The 18,085-nt window shown below is 44.7% G+C and overlaps 1 protein-coding gene across 1 annotated transcript in view; it reads left to right on the top strand.

Annotated features, from left to right (window-relative positions):
• Window positions 1–16,828, top strand: part of RASGEF1C (RasGEF domain family member 1C) — a 35,663-nt gene extending 18,835 nt beyond the window's left edge. Inside the window, exons 6-13 of the mRNA XM_019535173.1 lie at window positions 1,225–1,320; window positions 3,534–3,636; window positions 3,729–3,808; window positions 4,934–5,029; window positions 12,750–12,845; window positions 13,492–13,615; window positions 15,538–15,610; window positions 16,082–16,828. Coding sequence (XP_019390718.1) covers window positions 1,225–1,320; window positions 3,534–3,636; window positions 3,729–3,808; window positions 4,934–5,029; window positions 12,750–12,845; window positions 13,492–13,615; window positions 15,538–15,610; window positions 16,082–16,106 — 693 coding nt within the window. The 3' untranslated portion in view covers window positions 16,107–16,828. The remainder of the gene's footprint in view (window positions 1–1,224; window positions 1,321–3,533; window positions 3,637–3,728; window positions 3,809–4,933; window positions 5,030–12,749; window positions 12,846–13,491; window positions 13,616–15,537; window positions 15,611–16,081) is intronic.
• Window positions 16,829–18,085: the final 1,257 nt, after the last annotated feature.

The following is an 18,085-nucleotide window of genomic DNA, read 5'->3' as shown; positions in this document are numbered from 1 at the left end:
TTGCTGTTTATAATCTTCTTTTAAAACAAAGAGATTTATTCTGCAGAAATTCTTTGCAATGCTAACAGCAATGCACTTTTTGCTTCTATAAAACCTTACCCATCCACAGCTGTAAATCAGCATTTCTCTAGGCTTACGCCTCTTGAGCCTTAGATAGTTGCTCAGCTTACATGGTATCATGATTTATTTTCCCGTAGATAAGCTCTGCCTGTTTACTCTCTTAATGATATTTGCCTAAGGTTTCACTGGGATGGGAAATTATCACCTTTTAATAAAATGAAAATTCAGTATCACTGATTCCCTCTAGTGGATGCTAATAGATGTGTAAATATATTAGGGAAGCAGATAGCCACAAGCCCTAAATTGGAGGTCCTCAAGATTCATCAAAGTTGGAACTTTTAAAGGAGGTTTGAATTGTGGAAACCCCAGGGACACCTTCTCAGCTCAGGTAAACTAACTCCACTGAAGTCAATGGAGCTGTGATGATCACTGATACCAGTCAACAATCTGTCCCCACACCTATTACCCTGCGCTGTCAAACCCCGGGAAGGGATTTATTGTAAGACATCTTGTCACTGAAGTTTGCCTTGTATCTGAGTGACCTGTTTCAAAGCAACCTATGAGACAGAATCAGGTCAGCCAGGAAAATACTATCCCAAAGGAAAGAAAGAAACAATCTATTTTTCCAAAAAGAAGCAAGTGCAACTGCCTTCTGTTGTAGTTGCCATCCTTTTTCTTAACCACATTAGCAATTCTTTCATCCAGGAGAATGCCATGGGCAATCGCTTCTGCTAAACTACAGTAAGTCATTGAGTCAAAGAGATGCACTGAATGTGTTAGGGAATATTGTGCTTGTCTTGTATTTCCATGCATATTGTTGCTCTTTGAATATTGCAGTAGTCAATCAGGCTGTTAATATTCCAGGGAACAAAGATCAACATAAATTGCACTGGTGAACATTTGCTGTAGGCAAAACGGGGCTGTTCTTCATACGCTGCTTTGACTTGTATAAACTGACAGACAGAGTCAGACCCCACCTACTCACCCACTGACATCTGTAACTTCATCCGTAATGCAAAGTCCACTGTGCGTGTGAGAAGGGGGGATTTGTGACAAAATTATATGAAAAATAATCGCCCTTTGGTAGCACGTATCTTAAAGCTGACACACCTCTGTGAAATACACTGATATGACATTCTCTGTTGGGGGGTTTTTTTCTCTCAGACTTGTTTCAGTGAGCAGAAGAAGACTAGTAACCTAGAGGCCTATGTGAAATGGTTCAATAGACTCTGCTATCTGGTAGCAACAGAAATTTGCATGGTAAGTGAAACGTGATTGATGTGCCAGTGAGAGACGGGACATTAATAAACAAACCTTGAGATATAATTTTCATGACCCAACTAAATCTCTTACATAGGTTTTAATGATATTATCCTCATAGGTACACGACGGGAAATGACAAACATTACCAAACTGAGCTTTAGGGGGGAAGCCGCATTTTATTGCTGCAGACTGTGCAGAGCAGGGAGCTGTGAAATGATGGGCTCTGCTGGGGGAAATAATCTTATTGGATGAGTCAGTCTGGGGGTTTATTTTTCCTCTCCAGAATATTACAGTGGAGAATTAGAAGTAGAGGGATCCTTGTACTATCGGTCTTCCCAATGCTGTGAATCCATTCCTCAAGTCCAAATGGGCCTGCTCCCATCTCTCCTTTGCCATAAACTAAAAACTATGAAAGCAGGTAGCTCAGGGAGGTAAGAGAAATGAGGGCTGCTCCAAACTTGCCTTGTCCCTTCCCCATGCCATCTCTCTCAGCCTTCAGCCCTTCCCACTCCAGCCCTATTTCCTCCTCCATGCCACTCGCCTTGTTTGAATTCCCTCTGCTCTCACCCCTCTACCTGGACTCCTCTCTCTTCTCTTTCGGCTCATTCCCCACTCGATACAAGCACAGCCTAGTGTCCTTCGTTCTTAAACACCCCCCCTCCACGTCTTTGACCTTTCCAGTTAGGCTGAATACTGGCCTGTCTCCCTTCTCCCTTCACCTCACGCCTCGTTGAATGTTCTGCCTTGTGTCCCGGATCCCCTCCTGCACTCCACTTTACTAAACCTCCTATTTCCTCCTAGCCTGGTTTCAGGTCTGCTCTATTCATACCCTCCGAGATCCCCCTTCTGCCCGTAGATCTGTGGACCAGGCACCCTTCCCTGTAATCTCAGCTTGTGTGAACCTGTCTTCACTGGGTTTGTCTTCCAGGCCTTTGGCCATTCCTGTTGCATCTCCTTCCATCACACTCACTGTCTGTGAAGATCCCACGGGGACATCTGCTAACACCTTTCTTCTTCCGCCTCTATGATGCATCTCAGATCAACCTCATCCCAAATGACCAGGGGCAGTATGAAAGTGCCCTAAGCTCCAAGACTCGCTGTTGTCATTATGTCCCTGTTGGCACCCATCATAGGGCTCTTAGACATGTTGCTCATGTCTCTACATCTAGATATGTTTGGATTCTGTAAATGTAAGAAATGTTTTACCTGCTTTAAAAATGTAATACGAAGACTAGGAACAGTAAGTGGATATGGAATCTCTAAGTTCCTACGCTCAAGTTTGCTAATGACTGCTCAAGTTTGCTATAGTCTGCTCAAGTTTGCTCAATAAAGTCTGCTCAAGTTTGCTAATGACTCCATATTGTAGCCATTTGGTGGTGGTTTGGTGACCCATCTGAAAAGAACATGGGGGTCTGAGTTCATGCAGTTATAAACTGCAGCTGCCACCCAAATGATTCAGGGGAGCACGCTACTAAAAGTAGCCAAAGAAAGGCCACACCAGATGAGAATGTGGTTGACTGGCTCATGCTGGGATGTTGTCCTATGTGGAGGCAGATGCAGGTGCTCAGGTCACGATGGCTGTGGCATAAAACTTGGATAGAGGAGAGTGAAGGAAGCAGTAAGCATAAGCAAGCATATATTTTGGGGAAGCTTCTATCCCTTTGATTGGTGCCATACTGCAGCTGTGCATTAAGGAAGAAATTCACTGCCCTGAGTGGTTACTTTGGAGATTTCTATTGGCAATACATTTCCCTTTGCAGGAAACAGTTTTTTTAAATGTATGATGATGTCATGTAAGGGATGAAGCCCTGGCCTCAGTGAAGTCTGTGGTAACATTTTTATTGACTTCAGTGTGGTCAAGAGTTCACCCATGGCATTGGGTATTTTTGTATATATTTGATGGCTTTAGAGCCATTTGGAAAGACTCTCCCTGTAGTCAAAAATCTTCTGGAGTCTGGCGCTCTATCTCAGTCCTAGCGCAGTGGTTGAGTGTGCCTTAACATGCAGCAGCTTTTGTCACCATCTGCAGAGAAAGCTTCGATGCTGGAGACTGGAAGGCAAAAATGTCCATTAGTCTCAACAGGATTAGGAAGTGGTTGGGGCTTTCTAGAATCTGCTGAGTGAGCTGGAAATGTCGTTTTCCCCAAGCAGGGCACAAGTAGTATTTTGTGTGTGCTTCCCTTACCCTATTTTGTTTCCATGGTTTTCAGCCTGCAAAAAAGAAGCAGCGAGCACAAGTCATAGAGTTTTTCATTGACGTCGCCCGAGAGTGCTTTAACATCGGGAACTTCAATTCCCTCATGGCAATCATCTGTAAGTAAATACTTCGATGTGGCTATTTTGGCTTCATACAGTGGATGTGAAAAGAGCACCTGACTCTTAACTCTCTCCTTCCTTCCTCATAGCTGGGATGAACATGAGCCCAGTTTCAAGGCTAAAGAAGACCTGGTCAAAAGTGAAAACAGCTAAATTTTTCATTCTTGAGGTAAAAAAAAAAGAGAAGTTTCACTATTCCTGTTTGTTTTTGGACTTGATGGTTGTTGAATGTTCACAGCAAACATGTTCTTGCATGATTTATGAAGCGGAAGCTCTTTATAGACCAGGAGTGAAGTTCTGGCTGGTGATGCACTTGTACAAAAAGCCGCTGTCCTGGCCCTGAGGAATTGAAACACCCCAGTTGTACTACTACAGGAAAAGAGAGGCCCGAGTCATTCCTGCACAGGGCACTCATCAGATGACAGCGTTGTGTGGCTTGGATGGAGTTTGTCAAAACACGGGCATGTTTTGCATTAAATCCCTTACAGGGGACTGATGAAGCCTGATGCTTTTCTAAACAAGCCAATGGTAAAACCTCCCACTGATTTCAGTGGTGCACAAGCATTGCCATGGTGCACGGGGTACTGCTCCCCAGCAAACTCCTCCACATCAAAGAGGAGTAAGAAAGGCACCCTGGACCGCTTAGCTGACATAAGGTGCTGTTTTATTAGGACACAACTGTACGCTCTTGCAGATGATCCATCCTGATGCCAGCCAGAATTTGGCCTTATATAAGCCGTGATTACAGTGCCTTTTTTAGCAAGAGTTTGGCTTGATATCTACAGCATATTGGCAGTAATGCTGTGATATTTTCCCAGTATACAACATTATTCTAGTTCTTCAAATGAATTTGTAATAAGATTTCATTTAAACACTGACGATACAAACCACCTAGATTGATACAAAGAGATCAGTAGCCAACACTGAGGATGTTGGGTGTCATTATTTGTGTTCTGAGGATGTAGGCCAGGCTCCTGACAAGGACCTCAAGATTGTCATCCAAGAATCTCACTTGGGTTTTATATTGAGAAGACTGATGGGATTTGGGGGGTGTGAATGAGTCCTCTTGTATTACAGTAATACCTGTGAACCTCACTATTATGTCTTAACACCTTGATAAATAAGCTTCAAACCAAACTTCTTGAAAAGAAAATGAGGATGAGTTGGGCATTCCCAGATTCCTATCATATTGACGTCTTCTGTGTTAAAAATTAGTTTTATATCCTGACAAGATAAAAAAGAATCCAAGTGTTTTCTGATCTAATACATAGAAATTGTCTCGTTTTGTGTCTAGCATCAGATGGACCCTACCGGGAATTTCTATAACTACAGAACTGCGTTGCGAGGGGCTGCCCATCGATCCCTCACTGCACACAGCAACAGGGAGAAGGTAGGTCCACCATCTTGGACAGATTCATGTATTTCTATGTGGTTGAGGAAAATTTAAAGCTGAGAGTTAAAACGCTGGTGTAGCCAAGATGTGTGCCACTTCAGGTGAACTGCCTCGGCCCATTGCAGCACCAGCACAAAGTCAGTGCACCACTAGAACTGAAAAACGGCGCTTAAGTGAATCTGAACCACTCCATGCATTTTTTCCTGAACTCCTGCCCAGAAAGGAGGGACTTTATTGTTGCATGCATCTCTCTACCCCTTGAAAATCCACATGGGGCTCCTCTGCATGGGGAAACAGACTGGCTTTGAAGCAGAGTAATTATTCTGGAATAAAGTCGCTTTTATTCTGGAACAAAATTTCCATGCAGAGTTTTCCATGCTGGCACTGGCATGTCGGTAGTGGAATGGCTGTCCTGCTCTAACTATGCCAATCATCTTCTTCGTGAAGGCGATGCCTGAAGGCGTAATTACTGACTTGAACTACAGAGTTGTAGTGTTGCTGCAGCTGTAACAGCCCAGGAAATGTCTGAGGACACAGGGCCACCTTGAGGGTTTGGCCTCCTAGGAGTCATCACTTTTGCAGGGAGAAGATGCCACTGAAATCAGTGTTGTGGTGTCCCTGCGGTGATGAGATTTGGCAGCACTGGGCAATGACAGTGACAAGGAGGCACAGTTTCCTGGGCACAGCAAAGCCAAGATAAAGTAGATGTTGCATACCCAAACACAATGAGGTGCTGAATTTTAGTTCACTAGGAAAACTAACCCAGAATCTAATCTTGAACAAGAGTAAATCTGATGCGAGACCCCTGGCCTTAGTAGTCAAGTGGGTTTTGTAAGGAGCTGGGGTGAGAACCTGGTCCCCAGGCTGCCTCTGCTGCAAGAGGAATACGTGGAGTGGTTTTGAAAATCCCCTGCTGTGGAAGGAGGTGATGAATTGCATGTTAGTGAGGCGCAAAGAAATTCCTTTAACAAACTCTCATATCGTTCAGCTAGAGCCTGTCATTGTGCAGGGCTTCTGCAATCTGTTGTTTTTGTGACGACTGCTCAGACTCGAGCCTGCTGCTGTTTTACCTGAGCTTGTTTCCTGTGGAAGTTGCCCATCTCTGTCACATCTGTAACTATAACTGCTTCACTGTTTAAAACCAAGGACAAGGAGGTTGGTATATTGACAGGCATCTATTACATGAGGAGAAACCCATGTTATTCTGTTTCTTCTGTATTAGCTGAACAAGTATTTATGCTAAGGTTTAGTGGCTAATCATTGCTGGGAATAGATGCATAGCACATTCTTCAAACTCCAGGATTTGAAGATTTTGTACCTTATTATAAGCCAGCTCCCTGATCATTTGTTTAATTTTCTTGCCACTGAGTTAGGACCATCCCTGAATTCAGGAGACTGGCTGCAACAGGTGAAAGTCCATAAAAGTGACTGCTGCGCGTGGAAAATGTGACCTTTTTTTTCCAGTTTTAGTTAGCAGACGTACCTCTTGGAGCCACAGAAAAATACTGATTTCCAAATTGAACCATATTTATATTTTTTTCCTTCCAAATTCAGTCAGTCCTTCCAAATTTACCAAACAAAAGAGGGCAGGGGGTGATGTTTCCTACATCTATTCTCTAATTTAAATCTAGAAATTCTGCTTTGCCCTGGCACCAAGAATAAGACGTGCCAGAGCACTCAACTGAAATAGCTTCAATAACCACATTGTTTTTCTCCGAGCTCCATTGTTTTTCTCTGAGCATTTAAGGATGGGTCACTTAAATGCCAGTTGAGCTGGACTCTGCTCACAGCCACGTTCAGCACCTGGTTCTTCGCCACACGTAAACAAGCGGCTGGTCCAAACATGGTGCAGATTAGAGCTGCAAGACTTGGACTGTGTGGGACCATGCATGAGTTGGGGGTAAATTGGGTAATTAATCCCATGTGTCCATTCCATCCTCCTGTCCTAGGACTGGGGGCTTCCTACACAGGAAATCATAAAGCAGAACCCCATTTTTCCATCCACCTTCTGCTGCCGCAGGAAGACCCCAGAAAGTGTAGACAGATGCCAAGACAGTGGTCTCTGGTGTTGGCAACTACAGCCCGCCTGACAGCTGGCAACTCTTGGGCATGAGGGTATGCCCTGTCAACAGAGGGGCCGAGTGGGGGTGTGCTCCAGCACCTCTTTTTGTGGCAGTGGCAGAAGGCAGGTAGTACAGAGAAGGAGCCAAGAAGCAGGGCCTGGCCCTGGGGAGCGAGGGGTCAGGTGGGATGCAGCAGGTGGCTGAAACAAGCCAGGTGGGGTTGTAGCTGGGGAGTGAGGCCACAATACAAGAAAGAGGGTTTGGCATGCAAGCAGTCATCACCTGCTTAAGCGGTGTCAGTTTTGCAGTCATCAGGGCAGAGGCAGGCTGCTGGGAAGGATTTAAGAGGAACGGTACTGCATTTACAGGTTCTGGTAGGCAGGTTTGCCAACACATGGAGAGCAGCCTGGGAACAGGGGCTGAGGTGTCTGTGGGAAATGGGAGGGATCAAGCCCTGGAAGACGAGAGGTTTGATAGATAGGGAAAGCTGAAATGAGGAAGGGTTTTAAAGGTAAAGATGAGGAGCTTGTGTTGGTATGGTGGAGGAAGAGGAGCTATTGTAGGGGAAGGGAGTGCTGGCTGCTCTGCCTGCATCAGACAGGGTTGGCCAAGATGATCCTGTCATATAGAAATATAACCCTGTCATCAGCAGTCCTTGCCTCTCTGTTTTAGTATCATTGCATCATACTTCAATCTCATTTGCCTTCTTCACGTGAATGGTCTCACATCTCTGTGATGACTCACGTGAGTAAGCGGAGCAGGACTTAGGCCCCTTTGCTCTGGCTGTACAGTAGTGACTATTATGCAGTGATGTATTCTGAAAAGTGAATGCTGGGAACAGTTTAACAAATAACAAAATCCTCAAAAATCCAAGAGCAACTTGCTTGATCTGTTGAGTTTGCGGTTTCGTGTTTCGCTTTGTTCTTTCCTGAACGTCAAAAGTGGAACGAAAGGTTAAAAAAAAATCACAGCATAGATTTTCACAGCTGAGCATCAGGGATTCGTAACTTGAAAACTTTCATTGAAAGCCTGCTTTGCCTTGCAGATCCTCAGTGTGTTGGAACGAGCACGTGGGCTGCTCATGTTCGAGTGCATGCTGAATGTGCCGTGCCTTCTGAAAGCACGTTGGCACAGAGCAGAAATCTGGCATTAAGAGCTTAACCTGGGACAGCAAGAGCTGTTGATGTGCATTCTTAGTTTTTCCCTACCTGCATCTTTAAACATTTTTGGCAGCATCCCACGCTTAGCCCCCTGCCTCGGGGAGAGAGAGGGCGTAGCAGAAAGAGCTGAGCAAAGGGGCCAGGAGATGACATCCTGCCAGTGCATATTGCACTGCCTGAAGAGGACGGCTCAGGGGTGTTTGCCAGACTCTTCTACCCATCTCTCAAGTTGACGGTGGATGGGAACACTGCCCAGCTATTGTAGGAGTGCGGCAGCTGTGCCCTTGCAATGCGTTAGCGCCAGCCTGCCAGACAAAGCAGGATTTGTTCCATGCTCTCTGTTTTCCCAGGTCACTGTGCTCTTGACATGGTGGGCGCCAAAAGTACAAAGAATCGCTGTGGAAGGGAGAGCTATTGACTGGGACCAGCAGCTTGTTTTTCACCTCCTGACATTTTTCTTCACTGTCAATGGGCTCCAGCAAGACCTGGCTCTGTGGGATGTTGCCCGGCTGTAGGGAAGATCTTTGGCTGTCTAGCATAGCCCCATCACTGTGGCATCTGAGCTGCTCAAGCTGGTAGTGGATTTCCCCTCGAGAGTCGGGACTGTACAGCTGTGGAGCTGAGGTACAGCACGCCCCGTCTAAAAGGAGATGTGCGGCAGGGCTGAGAGGGTCCCTGTTCTCTCCAGCTTTGGGTGCTATTCGGTTTATTCTGGGGCATTATACCAGGAGGGTTTTTTGTTCTGGTTCCTGCAGCTCACTGCAGAAGCTAAGGGTTCCTCCATCTATGAGCTTCCTGCTCTTTGCTCATTCACATGCCGTCTTGCCCTTAATCATTTGCCAATACACTTCATGCCAAACCTGCGTACGTGTTGCACAGCTTCCAGCTAAGGGAGCAGCATGTCTCTGTGGCACCCTGGAAAGCAGTGGAAGGAGAAGTGGATTATGCAGTGTAGCCAGGTTGTAGAAGACATCATGCCTTGTGCTCAGAGGAGCTGATACTGAACCGCCTGCTTCCTGGGAAGTTCTTCCTCCTTATTGCCTTGGGGTTGGAGTCTCAGCTGCTGAGTTTGTTCCTTAATTTGCTTGCAGGGTGGTTTAACCGAAGTGAAGTGGGAGGTATCCTTGGGGTGGGAGTAACTGGATCAATCAGCAGTGCTCTGAGGCACTCTCCTGCTCAAATGTAGACCTTCCCCATGCCTGCACCCCAGCTAAGCCAGACTCCTCCATGGCAAGGGGCACCCTAGGACACCTTGCTTCTAGGGAGGGCTAGCTGCCAGCATTTTGCCTGGCTCTGCTGTGTATGCCATGCGGGGAAGGGACACTGGCACTCTACTGCCTTCGTTCCCTCTGCACCCAAGATGGTGAATTTAACTTAGTGTCTGGTAGCTCTGGTTCAGCTGTCCTCTCTGCATGCAGGTGGTTTATTTGCAGTAATTCTTATTTGCTCAAGAACGAGCGGGCTTTAACAATGTGTTTGGTAAGGCGGGCCTTAAAGCCACAAGTTAGACTATGGCTAATTCCACAGTTCATAGGAATAAACCTACTCCAGCACAGGGAAACCGGTCTTGTGGTGATAAAGGGATTGTATTCCATGCAAAGGGGGTTTTCTGCTAGGAATGAACTCATCCCCTCTTCTGTGTCACCTCCAAAATTCAGTCATTCCACAGGGAAACACCGCTTCGTACAAATGACATTTGTCTGAGTGGCTTTGAAGTGTCAGGATGCACAGTGTGATGCTGTGTATGTCCTGCCACAGGGAAATATTGTCTGATTTCATTAACTTAGTTCTTTCTGCGAGAGGCAGCTGTTGATTTCTGTGTGGGTGGATTGGATGGTTTGGGGGAGAATCAAACGAAAATGAAATGCGAATTCCTGGCTGTAGCCCAAATTTTTTGCTGGTGAAGAGGCTGGATAAAAGCCTGCCTTTAAAATCCACATGCATTTTATTTGCTTTTACTGAAGAAATTGTGAAAGTAAAACAGTGTGGGACACACTCATGCTAGGAAATTGCTCAAAGACAAAAATTCCCAACAAATATCCCACACAAAGACAACCTGGATTCTCAGTCATTTCCTGGTGCTGACCTCAGTGAGTCACTCGTTTCTAATTGCTGTCCCTTCATCACAGTGGGCCCTAAATTGCATCCTTTTCAGTAGACTCAGACGCCAGGCCAAGGCTAATCCCCTTCAGGCAGGTTTCAAATCGGGGACAGATCCTGAAAGTGAATTCACGTTTGCCTGGAAGTCACTCCTGCTTGATAGGAGATGCACTCAGTACCTTGCTGAATCAGACCCAGCAAGTGTGCACTGCCCAGCTTCATACCTTCATCCCTCCTGCAACTTAGTACCTGCATCTTCTGGGCTGTCAATCTGGCCTTTTCTGAGCATGACACAGGTGAAATAAATCCTCAATGACCATTCATTGAACCACTGCTGTGGTTCAGTGGTAGAATCCTTGTCTGCCACGTGGGTTTGATTCCAGATCTGCGTACAACTGTAGCCATTAGAAGCACCAAACGCCAGGACTCAGTCTAATGGTCTAAAGTGGGGATAGTAGGTCTGGGCAGCCTCCACTCTTCCACTCCGTCTGGGTGTGTTTGCTTAAGGTCATGGTGACCTCACGCGTACACCATGATGCAAAAGGATTGATGGTTGCCCACTAATGACCATTACAGAAGGAAGCTGAGGCCACGTCTAGACAGTAGATTTGCCAGGCTGCAGGTAGCCTGCTTCCCAAACCAAAAGCCATGTTGTCACATCATACTGCTGCAGCAAGCTAATTAGCAAGGAGGTGGGCTAATTAGCATTGCCACTCACCTGGACTGATTTACTCTGGACCGAACAGCAGTAATGTGGTTGCACTGCTTCCAATTTAGCAGTAACACACCCAGTACAGCACAGCTCTCCTGAAGATGCTGCTCTGGAGCCCAGTAATTTTACCATGTAGACTTGGCTTAGAGGAATACATATGTTCAGCCATTCGTTAGCTGTTGAACTTCAGTTGGACCGGAAAGTGGTTTCCATTCTTTAGACAAGAGCAGCATTATGGTTTGGGGGGCTCCTGCCTCCATTGTCTCTTTTAGCATCTGTGATTTGCTCCAATTCCTTCTCAGTGTATTGTGTAGGCTGTAGACTGGAAAACTGCAGCTGACATTTTACCCTAGTTTCACTTCAGATACCATTTCAGCTTCTGTTCAGCAAGAGAATGAATAACTGTAGAACATGAACTACTTAACTACATGATTGCTTTATTGTCATCAGTTCCCATTGCCTTACATGTCCTCAGGGCTCTTATATTTTGGTGCACACTTAAGAAGTTATGATTCAGTTTATTTAAAAATAGGCCAGTAGAAATACTTAGATATTTTACCCATATGACTGTGCTCTCATATCCATTCTCAGTGTGTAAGCCCAGTCCCATCCATGCAAAGTACAGACGTGATGGCTACAAAGGGGTGCTCAAAAGACAAGCACTACTTCAGTGCCCCAAACTCTCTGCATGGTCCTTCTCTAGCCTGGTGCCCCTGCACAGCAAATCTGATCACTGGTTGGTCTTCTCTGCTGCTCTCAGCAGTTGGGTTGGGCCTTTGGGTCATGAGAAGATAGACCCACTGAGATCCATCATCCTCCAGGCATGCTTCACAGAAGGACTTTTTTCCTAGTCTCAATTTCAGAATGTCAAACCCCAGAGTCACCCCTTATGTAATTATTGGATTCCTTTGCTTTACTATAAGGCTGGATTAGGCCTGTACTATGCAGAATAGACCTGTTCCTCAGGAGGACCCAGCAAGTGTGCACTGCTGGGAGGAGAGGCATTGTATCTCTGACTGCGCCTTCCAGGTTGCCCTGGACAAGACCCGGTGTTTGTTCTGAGTGCTCCAGAGCTCTGTGTGACTACTAACAATATTTTTTTTGTTCGTTGAGCCTTTAGTTTTGCCTAAGCCGCTGGGAATAAGGCACTTCTATTCCACAATGAGACTCTCCGCACACATTTTAGAGGTAGCTGTTCTTGAACAACTCCATGCACAAACAAGCCCTCAACGGGAAGTTTTTAAATGATTCCATGTTTGTTCATGTCATCTACAACCATGTCTGGAGCAAGGATTTCCTATCTTCATGGTAGGATGTCCTGGCTAACTCAGTATTGCTGTTACCTAAATCTGTCTGTACATAAAACATGTCTGTTGACAGAAGAAAGCTTTGAGGACAGATGAAGGGACTGGGGTGGATTCAGCCCACCCTTTGCTTGCCCAGGGAAATGATCACTGAACTATTACAAGATAATAACCTGCAGTTAAAGGGCAGTTTTAATTATTGTTCCGAGTGGTGTGGCCATGCCCCAGATAATGCCCCCTTTGCTAAGTTGTCACTGTACTGCTTTGACACTGGGAAGTGAATTGTTTTTCCTCCCTCTCTCTCCTGACTGAGCTCTCTTCTTTCGTATATACAAAATAGGAACCACAAAGATAATAGTTGTATCATTCTCTTCACAGATTGTCATCCCTTTCTTCAGCCTGTTGATCAAAGACATTTACTTTTTGAATGAAGGATGTGCTAATCGCCTTCCGAACGGACATGTCAACTTTGAAGTAAGATCTGCAAAAGTCTTTCTCTCTTCCGTTCTGATAGCAGTATCTGAGATCTTGTGCCCTTTCTTTTCAGTGAACTCCAACAAAGCCTGGCTAGTACAAAAAGGGGTGACCTTATGTAACCCTACTGCAAGGTCAAGCCAATCCCAGAGTGCCTTTTTATAAAGAAATCATTTATATTGAAATTATTCCAATATGTTGGACATTTTTTGAAAAATAGTAAATTTTATTCCAATATTGAAGTTTTTGATCGTCTGCTCAGAGATCAAAAAACCCAAAGAGAGAGACATGGTAATTCTTTCTTGTTCATCCCGTTGGTTACCTGGTGTATGTGCTGGGTCAGCACTAGGAATGGTTATATATACAAACAGCTTGAAGAAGAAGATGCAACTTTTCCAAGAGGAGGAGGAGAAATGTATTTACCATGTATCCACAGATAAGTAAGGCAGTCTGAATATCTGATACTTGTTCACAAATATTTTGGCTTTTTTTTCTTTTAAGCCTTTCTGAACTACAGGAGGCTCCTTTACAAGCTACCAGCCTGTAGTTTATATAAGAACCTACAGCTTTTGTTTAAACCTGATCATTTCAGTAACATGATGTGCATGCAACTACATTGATTTTTTTTTTTTTTTAATTTTTGCAGAAGTTTTTGGAATTAGCCAAGCAAGTGGGAGAGTTCATGACGTGGAAGCAAGTGGAGTGTCCCTTTGAGCAAGACCATAACATCATCCACTACTTGCACACAGCTCCCATTTTTACTGAGGATGGTAAGAAATCCCTCCATCATCTCTGATCAACCAAAATGTGTACCTTTGAATGGGTCTGTTCATCACCACCAGCTGAAACCTATGCCCTACCTAAGCTGGGGGTATTTTCTCCCTTTGACCACTTCTGGTCCATCTCCCTGCCTCTTCACTTCTACTTATCTCTGCCCCATGCAAAAACCCTTTTGTAAAGATGATCTTCTGGCTCGTTATGTCACTCTGCAATCATTTTTCTCCTTTCTGTTCCCCTGCCATCAGGCACTCTGTAGTCGGTCACTACAATGGTCCTTCCCTTGAACCAGGAAAAGAGACCAGGCAGCCATCTCATGGATTGCTGTGAATGTCAGTCATCCCTGTTCCAGTACGGAAGTAATCAGGGCATCTCTTCCCTACAAACTAGCAATGTCAATTCTCCAAAAGGGAGCTCTCAGGCGGTGGAAGTTCAGCTCATGTTATAGAGATGTAGTCAGCTGGACTCCTGTTGTGACAGTACTGCCCGTCTCGCCTTCTCCCCTCCCCCTTGCAGTTTGAATCCCACATGTCAGACTGCTTCACTTCATATAGGTCTCCTTCAGTCACATCCTGTTGCATCATGTCAGATATAACGAACTAAAGCTACATCCCTACAAGCTAATTTAGAGTTCTTTTTGGGGGGGGTTGTTCTTTTGATACTATGGACCATTTTCCACACCCATCCAAGCTAATCAGAGCAGGCAGTTGTTATTTCAGAGGCTACCCCAGAAATCAGGACAGAGCAAGGAAAATCAGCAGTGACTGCTGAAAAGGAATAATTAAAGTAATTAAAGCAATGTGTAGAAACAGGAGACAAGATGCAGGCATTTGTCTTGTTCTCAGGGTGTTGAGTACTGAGGACCTGGGGTCAAGGATATTTCTGGAACGGTGTTTCAGGCAGTAGGGTGAAGGAGGGTGATGTCTGCCTCTTTAGTTGCTTGCAGATCATCTGTCCCATGCACTGGGTCACGTTCATGCTGGCATCATTAGATGCCCTGAGTAGAAAGCAGGAATGCAGCTGGCCTTCCCTGCTGCCAAAGGTAAGGTGCAAAGCAGAGGCTCACCATGACTGATTGAGAAAGAGATGTGTGAATTAGAGAGAGATACAGCAGTGGTCTGTAAAGTAACACCAATACACTCCACCTGTCACCACCCAGAGTCATAGTGATTAAATGTATTGAATATTAAAATATTCTTGAATTATTTCACAGACTAAAGTGCAAAGGCGACTGTGGAGCTCCAGACTAAAGCATAACTAAGCAGTGTAATGAGAATATGCCCACAAATAGAAATTGCTACCTAGTTATAAAGTCTGTGAAGCAGGTGAAACAGGAGTTCACACGGAGAGGAATCTCGAATGCGTTGGCTTCGTTTTGTACCATAAAATGCATCCTGTAGTGCAGGCTCTTGCAGAAGAGGGCCTGTTCGTATGTTAAAATAAAAAGCTTACTTAATACTTTTCACAGCCAATGCTTTAACTATATTTGTTTCCTCTTCTGTATCTTTAAGACTGGAAGTCCACCAGAGGACCCAGCAAGCCAGAGCATTTCTGCTGAAAATCCCAAGCCAAGTTTAACTCCTTAATGCTGCAGTCTGACAGGCTCCTGTTGAAATCTTGATTCTGGGCCAATGTATTGTCCCATTGACATCATCACAGCAGCAGATTTTCAAAGGGATAAATTGGTGCCAAGCTCCCGTGCCCTAGTGGCTTTCATTGAAAATAGGGCACCTGACTGCATTTGTTTGTGTGTTTTTTTTTTAAAAAACCACCTTTGGTCTCCATGCAGTTGACAGTGATAACAAAGAAGATAACAGGTGAAACCAAAATGTATAGGATGCAGCTGTAGTGTAAGACAGCAAACAGATAAAAGGCTGCTGATGCTATTTGACTGATCGATCTTTATCTTTCCTAGGTTTGTATCTGGCTTCCTATGAAAGTGAAAGCCCAGAAAATCAAATTGAAAAGGAGAGGTGGAAATCTTTAAGGTAGAAGTTTATTTTTTGAAGCTTTAGTCACAGTACCGGCGTTGGATTGATGGCCAAAATTTAGCTTAATGGGGCCTGAAGTTTGAAGCCTTTTTTAATAATACTGGCACCTAACGTGACCTGGTGACCGGGATGGAGTTTTTTTCAGCCTAACCCTGTAGTCTGCAAAACTAGAATTTGACTGATACAAATATTATAAAAATATAATATAAAAATAAATTTAAAGTTGCAAACATTAAGCCTAGCCTCTTTTACACTGTTCTGGAAATAAAGTGCCATCAGAGCACTGTAAAAGGAGCTTTTACAGGCATTTTAAGGCCCCTCTAAAACTACACACCTTCTACAAGGGAACTTCAGGGAAAATGGAAATTGGGCCCTAGAAATCATTCTGAATCCATCCTAAAGAAAAGCAGTGATTTCACTTCTCTGTTTTTGTTTCATCTTCTTCACTATGGTGTTTCAAATTTGCAGGTCAACTATTTTAGGGAAGACTTGAAGACTACGAGATTATTGCAGCGGGTCAAGAAAACAAATCAGCAAACTATTTTGCACTACTGATTCCAAAGATGCCTGTTTGGGATTTAGATGATTTCCCCCCACTTCTATTTGTTGGGGTTTTTTTGTTGTTTTGTTTTTCCTTTGACTGCCTAAAGTGGGGTAAACTGGATTCATCCCCCAAAATCAACAGGACTGTCATACTGGACGCACAATTACGCTTTCCTGCCTCTTCCAAAGGCGGGGCGGACTCTCTGGGGCTGATGCCATGTCAGTATTGCTGTAACTTTGTCTCTCAAGGAAAACAAAGCAAAACGAGAGCGAAGAGAGCCATGGTGCTGCAAAAAGAAAGGTCTCCCCTGGAAAACTAAAGGCACAGGTGCATGTTTCGGAAGCAGGTGCTTCTGACAGCAGCTCTTCCTGAGGACTGCAGGCTTAAATTATTTCAAGCCCAGCAGCAATCTGGCTAATTGCTGAAATAAAAGAAAGAGGAACTGTATTGGTCATCGGCAGTCTCCAGCCTTGTTGAACAATGCACTGACTGCAACCAGCATAAGCTTGTGGTGGCTAAAAACTCTTGTAAACCACATAAGCAGGCAAAAGTCGCTCAAACCCTGTGGATTCTTATTTCACGAATTCAGCTTGAACTGTGAACATCTGGTTAGTTCGTCTTTCCCTGCTTTTCTTCCTTTGAATCTTGGCAGATTTTTCTGAGTCATGAAATGAAGATGGTATGGCACGTAGATCTCCTGACTACACGTAAAGCTGTGCTGAAGAAGCAAGCGGCTGCTTGGCTTACCTCTCTTTTAAAGCGTGAAGTGTACCCCTTCGTTCTGTGGATGTTGAGGGTTGAGTCTTTCTGAGGCCATACCTCACTGTCAAATGACAGGAGATGGTGTGAGGGAATGTGTCACGTTGCAGTTGATTTAGCTTTGTATAGTCATTTTGTTCCAGTGCAACCCAACATTAAGGAAAGAGAGGAATCGCTCTATATCTGGGGGCTCCACGGCGCACTGAAGAGGAGGCTAAGGGCTTTTGCTCTTTGCACAAATGCTTTGGGGTAAAGAATGAGCAACCTGCCATTTGTCCATCAGTCCATGCAAGTATTTTTGCATTCTGTATATTGAACCATGCTCGCCAGCTTCCTTCCATGGCAACCGTGTGCTGTTAGAAGAGGGGACCATGCCGTGTTTGTGTTTGCACAGATTTCAGAGCAGCATTCAATATTAAATGATGAATTATTATACGTATACCAGACGCAAGACTGAAGTAGAGCAAATAGAAGGATCCTCCCAGTCTTTGCTCATGTGAGCAGAGCCACTGAAACCAGTGGAGCTGTTTGTGTGCTTAAAGACTGCTCCAGGCCTCAGCTGGGCTCTTTTCATAGGCCTGACAGAAGAAAAAAGGCTATGTGATATGGAACTGGTGATGTTATTGTAGGCTCGGTGTTGGCATTTTGGCTATTCTACTCTTTTCTGGCCATAGTCAAAAGATTCAGTTTTCTGCTGAACTCAGTGGTAGCTTTCCCTTAGTAAAGAGTGAAGGATCCTTTGCACAGCATGTCTCAACACTACAGTACTTAAATTTAAAAAAAAAAAAAAAAAAGCAGCTCCATAGAAACTTTTCTGTGTCCATGTCTGAATTTAGCCAGGAAACCACCACCAGTCCAGCCGTGGGTAAGCCCACCTAGGTTTTCAGGCCCACGTACATTGTAATGCACACTCTCACCCTTTGACCACTTGGATGCACCCTAGACTTTATGGTTTATGGTCAGTCATGCCATATATATAATAGCATTTCTTCCCATGAAACTCACTGGCTTGTAAGATGCAAGTCATGGGATTGAATATGGTCAGTAAAGGCTGGGTCATGGATACCTGAGAAATCACTGTGGTCTGTTGTGACATACAGGATCAAGCAGGCTGCTTTTTCTAACACAGAGTCTGTCGCTCAAGTGAGAAGCAGGTAATTCTCAATGGA

This window comes from Crocodylus porosus, unplaced genomic scaffold (assembly GCF_001723895.1).
Source record: "Crocodylus porosus isolate Cpor-Errol unplaced genomic scaffold, CroPor_comp1, whole genome shotgun sequence".
Lineage (NCBI taxonomy): Eukaryota > Metazoa > Chordata > Crocodylia > Crocodylidae > Crocodylus > Crocodylus porosus.
This window is presented reverse-complemented; position numbering and strand designations above follow the sequence as displayed.